The sequence below is a fragment of the Elaeis guineensis genome, chromosome 6 (genome assembly GCF_000442705.2).
Source record: "Elaeis guineensis isolate ETL-2024a chromosome 6, EG11, whole genome shotgun sequence".
In the NCBI taxonomy this organism is placed as follows: domain Eukaryota; kingdom Viridiplantae; phylum Streptophyta; class Magnoliopsida; order Arecales; family Arecaceae; genus Elaeis; species Elaeis guineensis.
The window spans coordinates 122289965-122302087 of NC_025998.2; the positions used below are offsets into that span (position 1 = coordinate 122289965).

General features: G+C 36.8%; 1 protein-coding gene across 2 annotated transcripts; it reads right to left on the reverse strand.

Annotated features, from left to right (window-relative positions):
- Positions 1–959: 959 nt before the first annotated feature.
- Positions 960–11114, reverse strand: LOC105060081 (cytochrome c oxidase subunit 6a, mitochondrial). 2 transcript variants are annotated; one of them, XM_073259704.1, is made up of 5 exons: positions 11093–11114; positions 7780–7989; positions 7569–7675; positions 7399–7441; positions 960–1310 (listed from the first exon to the last, which is right to left on the reverse strand). In XM_073259704.1, exons 1-5 carry the CDS (start codon positions 11097–11099, stop codon positions 1267–1269), a joined length of 411 nt encoding a protein of 136 aa, XP_073115805.1. In that variant the 5' UTR covers positions 11100–11114; the 3' UTR covers positions 960–1266. The 2 variants fall into 2 exon arrangements, with proteins under 2 accessions (XP_073115805.1, XP_010941975.2); XM_010943673.4 differs by lacking the exon at positions 11093–11114 and adding an exon at positions 8264–8333.
- Positions 11115–12123: the final 1009 nt, after the last annotated feature.

Sequence of the window (12123 nt, forward strand, 5' to 3'; positions counted from 1 at the left end):
CGTGTTCTTTCCTGCCCACTATGACTTTGAAACAGTGCTGCGATAGGATGTTCCGTCTACAATGAGATTGCTATTACTTTGCCACAGCTTTAGTTTCCCAGATCTAACACTGGTGCAGACCTTCACAAAATAAATCATAGCTGGGTCAGAAACAAAGCAAAACAAATAAATTATCATTAGAAATCTTGAGATTTCTATATTACTCTTTCACGAACTGTAGATCCACCAATTGAAAGTAATGTTCTTTAACTTGCAACTATTTCATGATGAAGAATGCGTGGCACAGAAAGTGTGACGAATCTTTTGCATGTTGATGTCGTCTTCGTAGGTAGTTATAAATATACAAGCGCGAGGTAATACCATCCCGAACTTGGGACCATTTAAAGGTTCACTCTAAAATTTGATGCAGATGGGAACAGCTTGTAAACGAGCATGATGGGGACAGCTTATACGGCGTGGAGGCACCAAAAAAACGTGGACGTAAATGATAAATAATTTCGCTCAACTGCAATTGCGATAGTAGGTGGAAACCTAGCCCTCAAGGCTTTCCGGTATTCTTGCGTTAACCAGAAAAATTGGCTCTGTGGCTTAACATTGATGAGTAATAAATGTAGGCTGGAATATGCATGTTTATAAGACTCTTTTGATTCGTAGAAAAAAAATAATAAAAAAATTATTTTTTTAAAAATTATTTTTTAAAATATTATTTTTTAAAATTAAAATGTTAATATATTTTTTTGACTATAGAAAAATAACTTACTGTAACATAACTTATATTTGATTAAGTATCTATTTTTTTAAAAAAATTATATAAAATATATATTATATTTTTATTAGATATAAGATCATTTTTTTTGCCCAATTTTATAATAATATAAGACCATCATGATGCATTTTCCTGTGACAAAGGATTTCTTCCAACGAGCTGCAAAATATATGCCAAGGTCAGAAGCAGCACGTCAAAAAAACCAGTTTACTTGCATCACACTTCATTCCAGCGGTTCTGCTCGGTAATAACTGAGCACAAGCATACTTAAGTTGAAGAAAGCTCAACCAAACCAAAGGCTACACATTTGCTGAGAGATCTACATAATACAACTATGTCAAACTACAGTATCGTGAATGCTGGACTTAGATTCAACAAGCTTATTAGATTTTCAAGGAAGAAAAGCTTGAAGATAGATTTGAAGTGTCTGCTCGAATTTCACTTCATCAACCAGCAGAGATCATGGAACACAAATAGAAGTCTCTTAACAAAGGCATATGCTAGTGCTCAGAATGCTTCTTCTTCTCAAAAAGGCCATCAGGACCTGTATACAATATGCCAAGAGATGTGTTAGACCAAAGAAGTGAATCAAGAAGAGGTATGCACAGCATTATCAAAGAATAGGAATAAAATTCAAAGGTGCCAGATGCTAAGCTTTGTATTTATAATTTTATTGGTAAGTACAATAATGAGATAAGAAACAAAAACAACCACTATACTGAACATAACATCTGCCGTACCAGCCCAAACTGCCCGATTCAGGATGTACCAATCGATACTGGGTTCGAACTAGCATGAATCACATGGTTAAATTGGTTTAGGGCCTAAATGGCCTGAACTGAGCTGAACTGACCTGAACCACTTGGTTAAGTTCAGTTTGAGGTGGTTTGGACAGTTAGGCCAAGCCGTTTCACCTCCATAATAGAGGAGGCGGCGGAAAAGGCCTTCCCATGACTTCTCCTACTCTTCCTTTCTTTTTTTCTAAAAAAAACAAAAAAATCTATGGCAAAAGTCAAGAAATAGCAAAGTCTTGCCAAATTCAAGCCAAAATCGAGGTGATATGTTTGGGGATATGCATGTTATTTGCTATCTTAGGGATTCTTGCTGCAGTTCACCCGTGCCATACAGGAAGCAGACCCCTCGAGGTGGTTTGAAACATAGTGCTGTTGCTACAAACAATCACACATATGGAATAGGATCCCACGATATATTGGGATCTGAGCGTATATTAGATCCTATTCTGTAAAGCTAAGCCAGCATGCATAGCCTTCTTCTAAGACACCATATTTGAGTGGCTACCATACTGCACAACCTCAGTATTAGATAGAGGATTTGTATAAAGGCGACTACCTAGAAGGTGAAGCTTATGGACCATAGGACTGGGTGGCAAATTATTTGAAAAGTTGGAGTAATATACTAGACCCAAATAATGACCAGGATCCCAAAATCACGAGGGATATAGGCGCTCCACAGAACTTTAGAGATTGATATATATTTTGTATTTCAAATCCATTTAATATATTATATGTGTATTCAGTTATATGTACTTGTGTATTCAATTATATCACAATTGCATTAATTTATTGATTATCGCATATAAGGCATGCCATCTCAGTATTGGGTGTTGTACCAGTGCCACACTGCCACTATATCGGTACAGGGCTAGTTCGGCAATTGATACGCCCTTGGAACCAATATCAAACCGGTACGATCAGGCACATCCTGTATCGCCTGGTTCAATACGATATGACAAACCTCGATAGCATATGTATCAAGACTCAAGACCAATTTGACATAAAAGATATCAAAACAAAATTATAATCCTAAATTAAACAACCACAATCATTCGATAAATACTGAAAGCATTAAAAAAAATAAACAACAAAAAATGAAAAAAAAAAAAAAAAAGATGTCAATACTGTTACACCACTGTGTACCATGTCTTGGTATGGTACTGAATTCGGGCATGGCACTTAGTACCGGTTTGGTAGATTTTGGAACATATGCCACACTGTCGCTATGTCGGTACAGGGCTAGTTCGGCAATTGATACGCCCTTGGAACCGATATCAAACCGGTACGATCAGGCACATCCTGTACCGCCTGGTTCCATACAATATGGCAAACCTCGATAGCATATGTATCAAGACTCAAGACCAATTTGACATAAAAGATATCAAAACAAAATTATAATCCTAAATTAAACAACCACAATCATTCGATAAATACTGAAAGCATTAAAAAAAAATAAACAACAAAAAATGAAAAAAAAAAGATGTCAATACTGTTACACCACTGTGTACCATGTCCTGGTATGGTACTGAACTCGGGCATGGCACTTAGTACCGGTTTGGTAGATTTTGGAACATACAATTATTGGCACAAACCTCTCTTTCAAGTAAAGGTTTCTTCTTGTTGAGATAAAAATAAGATAAAGAACTAAACTCAAGTGGTCGAATCCTAAAAAAGTAGAGAAACAGCAAATAATTAAACAGCCCGCGCAGCCCCCACCCCAAAGCCCCAAAAAAAAAAGGGAAAGAACCATAATTAGAAATATTAGTTTTTCATAGCTTACTCAAGGGCTACTAATTATACATGACATGAGCACGCAGATCTGATACTGAATATATTGTACAAATATCACATATTGAAGAGCAAAGACATAGAAAGTATGATCTTCATCAGAACTCATTTGGTTTTTGAAGATCAAGATCAACATTTATATACAAGATGCTAGACTTCTTTAATAGCCTGACAAATGAGAATGTCATGAGCTAAGAGTATGCCATTAAATCAACCAGACATAAGGCATTCCCAATTTCACAAGCAAAATAATTTCCTTTTCAACAATCATTCACAATTTCGATATGCAAGTGATCGGGAAATTATGTGCAAGCAAGGAGCAGGGTTCCTGTAAAAACAAAGAAATGCAAGCTGGGAGGAGGGAAAAGTACGCCCATATAGCTAATACAATATATAGGGATCACAAATTTATGTAGAGCAACAGCTTGGTACATATATAGTTGGATTCCTATATGAAAAATTGTTAAGTATTATTTTTTAAGAAAAAGGCCTTTTCAGGCACCTATAAAATATTAAGTAGTATCTACGCACAGGGAAATAACTATCTCCATTTATTCAAAGGAAAAGGTTGAAAAGGAAGTTATAGATTTAAATAGATTTGTGAAGTCAATGTAAAATGGATAACATCTTGAAGTAGCACGAATTTTTTTTGCAATTCAAGTTAAATTTTCATAAACAAGGGAGCCATATTCATGAGTACAAATCAAGCTGCCAGCCTTACACCATCTATATATAGTTGGATTTAAAAATCATAGTATACGTCAACAATGTTTGTCACTTATCAGCATAAGCCACTAAAGACTTGATAATCCCAAGTAAGGAGGTGATCCTCTTTTCCTTTAACAAATACAGATTAGTGTATATTTACCCGAATTTTTGAGCCCGCATTTGAAGATACACATGTAAGAGAATAACCAGTTACCTAATTAATGATAACTGAAGGATAACATTGCTTTTTTTGAAGTAAAAGCAAGGTCAAGGCTGCCAATCATATAAAACTAATTTCTTATTCTCTTATCCATTTGCAATGCGATTCAAATATCAGCAGATAGATAATGACATATCTGTACTTCCAGATATAAAGAAACCCTCCCACAATTAGTTTCATCTCATTTTGTTGCACTCCTGCTCAAAAGAACTTCATATCTTCTCCATCTTTATTACCAACAAGGATATAAAACCCAATCATATTCAACCCAAGTACCCACCTTGGGCATGGTAGCTTTCCCTAGTTTTACGCGGCTTAGTAAGGCAGCCAGATGGCTGAACACTTCCAAGTCAAGAACTCAACATGCTTGGGCAAAAAAATTGGATCAGATTTAAGTGAGCTAGTTACACAGTAACCTGATGCAGAGGGTAGATCTATGCCCTAGTCTCTGGCTAAGAGAATGGCAATAACATAGTGGTGATGGGTGGGTGGATGCACCGGATAAGGACTGTGAAATTGCTGGAGGTTGCAGTTGTTGGAGCTGATGGCTCCATTTTTATTTTTCTAGTCAGATCCAGATTGTTTCAGTCACCATTGTTATCCACAATCGCAGTTGCTGCCACCATTGCTGCAGCTGCAGCCATCAAGAATGGTTCTTGCTGCAGTAACTGAAGCCATCTGCAGTAGTTATTGGTGTCTGTTGCTGCTTTTTTTTTTCTTCACAAGAAAAAGTTATCTTAACTTTTTCCTAACAGATTCCCATTTAACATATTTATGCTATTTGAATTTGCAGCTACATTTGTATTATAAGTTAATATTCATATGTTTTTATGGAGGTTGTTCTATAATTGCTCCATCAAAAGTTGTTTTTAGTGTACTATGATCTGAATTCTCAAATGTGCAGTATATGATGTGGAAATTTGAAGTTACACTGTCCAGTCTGTTATGGCCCGAGTTATTTGTGCAAAAAGAATGTGTACATGGTATATAAATTATGCGTTAGCCATTTGCTTGCAAAGCTGAGTCCGAAATATTTTGCTGAACTGTTTCGGTTACCCAAGAAATTATATATATATATATATATATATATATATATATATATATATATATATATATATATATATATATATATATATATTGATTGTGCTCTATTGCTTGTCAAACTGTTTCAATTAATTAAGAAATTATATTCAATTGTATACTATTGCTTGTTAAGTTGTTTTCTTGCATTTGCAGAAATTTATATCAATGTTGGTGATTGGTCTTCTATTGAGTTTGATCATGTTTCCAGATGGCCAAAGCATAAAAAAATGTTTGGAAGCTCTTTTACAGCCAGATCTGAAAGACAGCAACAAAAAGCAGTGCAACTACCGTGTGAACATTTCAAATACAGTATACACAGGTTCAAGAGAACATTTCAAACTTTAGTTGATTTACCGTTATATTAACAAGTCACTGTCATATGCAATGCACAGAACTGGAGACATTTGTGGTCTCCCTCCCTCCCTCCCTCTCTCTCTCTCTCTGTGCGCACGAGTGCGCGTGTGTGTGATTAAGTCAGATCAGGTCTGAAAATCTCAAACCGGAACCTGACCCAAAATTTTCAATGGGTCTGATTTTGGACTCATGCCCAACCCATTCATTATGTTGGACGAAGTCCAGGTCAGGTACTGAGTTTGCAAGGTGGAGTGGTGGTCCAAGGTCTAATTCAAGTACAAGCTGGGTCTCAATTTATGAGACTAAATAAAAGCCCTATGAATTGTAGAAAACTCAACTATGCTACTATTTAGAGAAAGAAGGTTTTTGAACCATACTCAAAATCTACAATTGGGCACACCTGTGTGGGTGAACTTCTCGAAAATTAAGTATTTTTCGTGAAACAAGGTAGGGGATTAGAGTGGAAGATATGCACTTTTTCCTTTCTTCCTGAGCATCGTTTATCTATTTCCTACATTATTTGGCTGTTCTTTATTTTATTCTTTTCTAATCACCTGCATAGCACACGCTAAGACTCTACCATAGTTAAATGTTGTGAGCTACTTTAAGCTGCTTTTAGAATTTTTTGGAACGATATTCCCTACTGATTGATGGAAAATTGTACATAAGAAATGAAAGGTTGCGGCTCCCGTTTCCTCCTTTTTCTTTCCTTTTTCTTCTTCTCTTCCCGCATGGATGAATTTCGGAGTCCTGAACCCATCCCAATCTTATTTTCTCATAGGAATGGGGCAAGATGGCCGAAATGCCCCCCATCTAGCCAAGATGTAAAACCTTGATGCAAGCAGCATGCCTTATCATTAAATTTTACATCCTGAACCTAGATCATTAAAATCCAAATATGCAAGGAGATGGCCCAATTTTTTTCCTTTTTGGAAAAAAGGAGAGCTGGGAAAACAAGAACTGAATGTCAATAACACAAATAACCACTGTAAAAAGCTAGAATAGTTTTACTATGTCTGGAAAAAAGGGGGAAAACAACTTGCCCACTAGTTCTTGGTTTATCAATAAAAAGCCTGGATTAGAAAACAAGAATTACATCCAATGACTATGTTGAAAGAGTCCAATTACCAAAAACAAGTTTGCCAAGCGATGCATGAAAATTACAAGCATATTATATTCAGAAAACCAGGATTCCTATTTATTCATGATGAGAATTTTTTTTTTATTGGAAAGAGAAATAGGAAATGAAGTTATATAAGAGAAACATGAGCATCAAGGGCAATAACTCAATAATATTACACACATCTGAAAATATAACGTCATTGATCAGCCAAAAAAATGCATGATTTTCATCACATCATAATCGAATTTTTAAGGGAAAAAAGGACTTCAATGGAAGAGTTTGTTAACATATAAACGCCCTTCAAAAATTTGACGAATATATGCACTATCACCTAGAAAAATAGAAAGTGTTAACCTAGCCAAATAATTGGACGTGATACAAAAAGGTTTAGATTAACATGGTTGATTCTTTCTACTACCATTAGCAGCATTCCGACGAACCAAAACACCAAGCCATCACCCAAATCGACGAGATTCGGGTTGTTGTTATACCTTGGAATCAAAAGGAAAACAAGCACCAATAGTTATACATTAGCAAGGAGTAATTATGTTAGGAGACATACCCCAGGGGAATTCCTTGTTCCGGATGCGCAGATATGGGTAAGGCTGCCCAAAAAATAGCAAAAGAAAAAAAAAGAGTTTTAATTGTTTGTTGCAAACAAAGTAGCTAATAAAGAAAACATTCACATAGCTAAGAAAAAATTAGGATAAAAAGCGATCAAGAAAAGCTTACCGGTGGCTCGGGAGGGTGGCGATGCCCCTTGGACAGGTTATGGATGGACAGAATGGTGCAGGTAACGATTCCAGCGTATGTAATCTTCTCCCATTTCGCGGTCTCATCTGAATAAACGGAGGAAAAAAGCTATAAATTAGAAGAACCCAACCACTAACCCTAAAATTAGAATCCGGAAGCCGAAGAAGAGATTGAGATCGGAGAAACAAACAGGCGTCGTCGTGGTGGGCAGAGGCAGAGAAGCTCCTCTTATTAGGAAGAACGGGGCGGGCGCCGCTCTTCGCCTCTCCACGGAGGGCGGCCGCCGCCGCTCGGAGACCCGATCTCGTCATTGACGTCGCCATCGCTCTTTCTCGTTCCCTTTCGATTCCCGATTCGACGATCCCTTCTCTACTTCGCCCTCGGGCCTTCTTGACTCCACCTGGTAATATCTAATATTCAATCTAACATATATAATACTAAAACGAATAATCACGAAAAAAATTCTGCATTATTTAAAGATTTTCAATCTCCTCTTGAATTTCAATATGATGCAATTAGCCCATCTAATTTTTAAAAAAATTTAATTTAGATCCTGATTATAGATTCCATCGGCTTTCATTACAAAATGATCATATGAGGTCACGTGACAGTGTTATGTGATAGAAAAGACTGTTTGGATAAGGTAGTTTATGATGAAATTGAAAATTCCCAACTCTCTAATGGCCTCTCTTCTCCTCCTCCTTTTCTCTTCCTCAATGTTACCACCATCCTTTCACCGTCAAAGCCGTAACCCTCCACTATCAGTACCGAAAGAACCCCCACCACCACTCCCTCTCTCCTTTCCTCTTCTCCAAACTCTCCACTCTCTCTCCGTTCTCTTCCACCACCTCTCCTCCATCATCACCCCCCTCCCCTCTTTCCCTGCTTTGCCGCCCACATCTTTTGCTCCTCCTCCCACTTTCACTCCCCTCCCTTTTTTTATAACTTCTCCAACTACAATCATGCCAACTCCTCCTACAGACTTACAATCTGGCAGCTGCAACGCCTACAAGATCTACTCCTCAGATGCCAACTTCACCACCAACTCCTTCCATCGCTACTCCCTCCACTCCTCCTCCCACTCAGACTCCTCCTTCAATAGCACTTACTTCTCCTTCTACATCACCGCCTCCTTCAGCACTGTTGGCTCCTCCTCCTCCTATGCGACCATCGCCAACATCCCTCACCTCCATTTCTCCTCTTATAACCCCACCATCATCCATCACCCTTGCACCTTCTCCTCCTACTTCTCGAAGTCTAACTCTGGCGGCCAGCGCTTTTCCTTCTATGGCCAATGTGGGCTACCACCTCTTTAGCCATCCTCACATCTTACACCATCGATGCCAACGTCCTTAGCATTGGCTTTATCAGCTACAACGAGGCCGCCACTAAGGCCAACAACACCTTCATATCGTATGGATTCTTCTCCAATCGACCGTCATATACCTTTCAGATGTATGGCGATAGCGGGAATGGTGGGGTGGATAGCTTCGTGACCTATTAGGAGAGGGCCAACACTGATAAGAATACCTTTCATTCCTATGCGAAACACGAGACCACAATCCATGTTGAGTTTTTGAACTAGGGGGCTTCCTTCAATCTCGGGTCGGATTCTTTTAACAGGTATGGGAAGGAGCCATAAACCCAGTGAGAACATCTTGTCTATATTAGCCTCTTCTATATAATTCTGTCATGTGACCATTCCGTAATGGAAGCTAGATGAAATTCAGGATTTAAATTGAACTTTTTTTATCATTTGATGTTCTGATTCTATCAATTTGAAGTTCAGAATAAAATTAAAAATCTCCTAATAGTTCATGATTCCTTCTATGATTATTCTATATTAAAATGAGGGCTGTGATCTATTAATTGAGTAGATGCAGATGCTCCTATTAATTAATATTACCAATATAACTAATTATTTTGGATAATAAATAGAGTACTTACTCAATACAGTTATTTATCAAAATATATTAATATAATATTATTAATAAAAAATTATTAGCTTATTACTCTATTAAACATAATTTTTTTTTTAATACTAGATCCTTTGTGAGTCATTAAATAACTCTTCTATTTTATTAATTTTTATTACATTTTATGATTGTCATCTTCTTTAACATGAAAATACAACCACTGGCTATATTACATTTAAATATTTTCTAAATACAATATTTTTAGGTTCTTACAACATGTAGATCACAATCTTACTGTTTTATAATAATATATTATATTGCTATGATAATATATATACATATATCATTAAAATTTTATGTACTGATGGTACATAATAATATTAATATCAAAAATTTATTTTAAAAAATAATTAGACTCTTATATTTATTATATTCTATTCTAATTATATTATTTATTTCAAAAAAAAAGAAAAAAGAAAAAACTACATCCTAATTCCTACACAAATAATTATGCGCTAGTTTGACTCTATTTTCCTCTACTCTGTATGGTCGCTCGCAAGACACTGCAAAAGAGTACGAGGTCTGGCTTACTGGGCTTGTGTTGCCGACTTCAGTTTAACTTAAAGTTCTCCCCTCCACTTCTCTCTCCCAAGATAGAATTTGATGGAGTCAATGTTGGATCTGGCAAAATTCCCATGCTAGAATGAAGAGAATTAAATTCAATCACTCAAAATTAGTTGATGCACATAGTCCCAACTCTTATTGCTCCTCGTGGAGATGGGTTGACGTTCAAAGCCAATGACGCACACATTTGAAGTACATGTGCTTCCAGGAACTATTGGAGATCTTACGGCTTCTGCAAATGGTTGAAGTTGGCTGATTATAGACCTAGCAGGTTAATTTAACCTTTAAGGCTGAGGTGGTGTAAGGTTGGCCCTCATTGTACACAATATAATATGATTGCTATCGCCTATGAGGCTTGTATCAAGGCATATCCAAGTTCAAATAGCCCAATGTTTCATTTCTGTTATGAAATTTGTAGATAGGAGGAAGCCTGGATATTAGCATTTGGTGATTGTTTTTGTAGTAACTTGTTGTATGGAACTCAGCATTTGGAGGGCCACACTTCAACCGAACATAGCAATTATTGTTCAATCTTCCAAATTGCCTTCGTTACTTTCCAATTATCCTCTTGCTTGCCTCTCTTCAGTAAGGCAATCACTAAACTAGCTTGGTTCCCCGTCACTGAATTGAATTGGGCTTTTCTGAACATAGAAGTCTTGAATTTGTTCTATCGCGTTAAAAAAGGAGCTTATCCTCTAAAATTGAAGCCTCTTCATCTTGTCTGAAGTTTTTCTAGTTGAGTTGTGATCCTTTCATTAGTTATTGTAAAGTTTGTTTTGTCCATCAGATCAATCACCATTTTTTGTCTAAAATTTACTGAATCTGATGTTTGTTCCTTGAGGGAAGAGCCACTTGCAGTGAAGGGCAAGAGAAGTTGTGGAAGTCATTGCCTCGCTGTTGATCATATACTTTGAACAAGAATCAAAAATAATTACTCAAAAAGAGAAGGATCAGAAGATGCACCTGTCATCTCTGGTGCTGTCAGGGTTGTGTTAGATTGAATTGCGTCATCATCTTCCAGACTGTGTGCGTCTCTGTTACGCTTCCTCTTTAACAAGCTTTTGTTCTTTGTTGCATTCTGTATTGCTACTTTTTATTGTGACACGATCAGAACCTTCTCCTCCTTTTCTTTTTTTTTTAAAGGAATAGCAAAGGGGAAGACAAGGTTCCTCACCAGCTATTACTAAAAATAAAAGAATACATCAGGCTGGGTCAAGGCACAGGAGATATTAACATCTCGCCAAAACAGAAAATTACAATAGGCTGTTTAATGAGGTCTGCAAATGAGTCAGTTGACCCATCACCCAACCCGGTCAGATCCGACCCAATCCATTCTTGAAGACCCATGGGACGGTGTTGAGTTTAAATATTAGATCCGTTCCATGTTTCAGGTTGGTCTTGGATTACATAAAATTTGACCTGACCCGATCTGATCCATATGCTTTATGGATCTATTTCAGGTCTTTCGATTAATTACCTGACCCAAATTAATACAAAGTATTCCAAGTCATTTCTTCTTTCCTCTATTAAGGAAAAAAAAAAAAGCTTGAACAAATCTCACTACATTGAGAAAAGCTAATGCTTTATGTTATTAACCTCTTAAAGAAGATTTTCAGTTCTAAATAAATATTAATTCATGAAGTTTCGGCCATGTTAGCAAGTAATTTTATGCAATCAAAATTCAGTTTGATTCAGAAGTGCTAACATAGAACAACCCATATAACACACAAGCAGGCTCCACAAAAAGGTTGAGAAGCATTTCACAAGTTGCCATCATATTTGATGATTATAAGATATTGTTCAATATAACTAGGTGCTGATTGGAGGATTGCATGTAGATGATATGGATGGGATATGTAGGTATTCTTATGTGATAGATTTGCAGCCTATCTGATTCCAGCAAAACAAACTGAGATTCAGATTATAAGACAGCGAGTGCATTCCAAGCAGCAAAATTAAATTCATAATCTACCACAGAATACTAGATCTAAAGT

Coding starts and splice junctions, on each gene's coding strand:
- LOC105060081 (XM_010943673.4), bottom strand. CDS start 8,318: ATGGTGGTAACATTGAGGAAGAGAAAAGGAGGAGGAGAAGAGAGGCCA. Junction 7,990..8,263: donor AGAAGAGAGGCCATTAGAGA/GTTGGGAATTTT, acceptor AGATATTACCAG/GTGGAGTCAAGAAGGCCCGA. Junction 7,442..7,568: donor GCCACCCTCCCGAGCCACCG/GTAAGCTTTTCT, acceptor TTTTTTGGGCAG/CCTTACCCATATCTGCGCAT.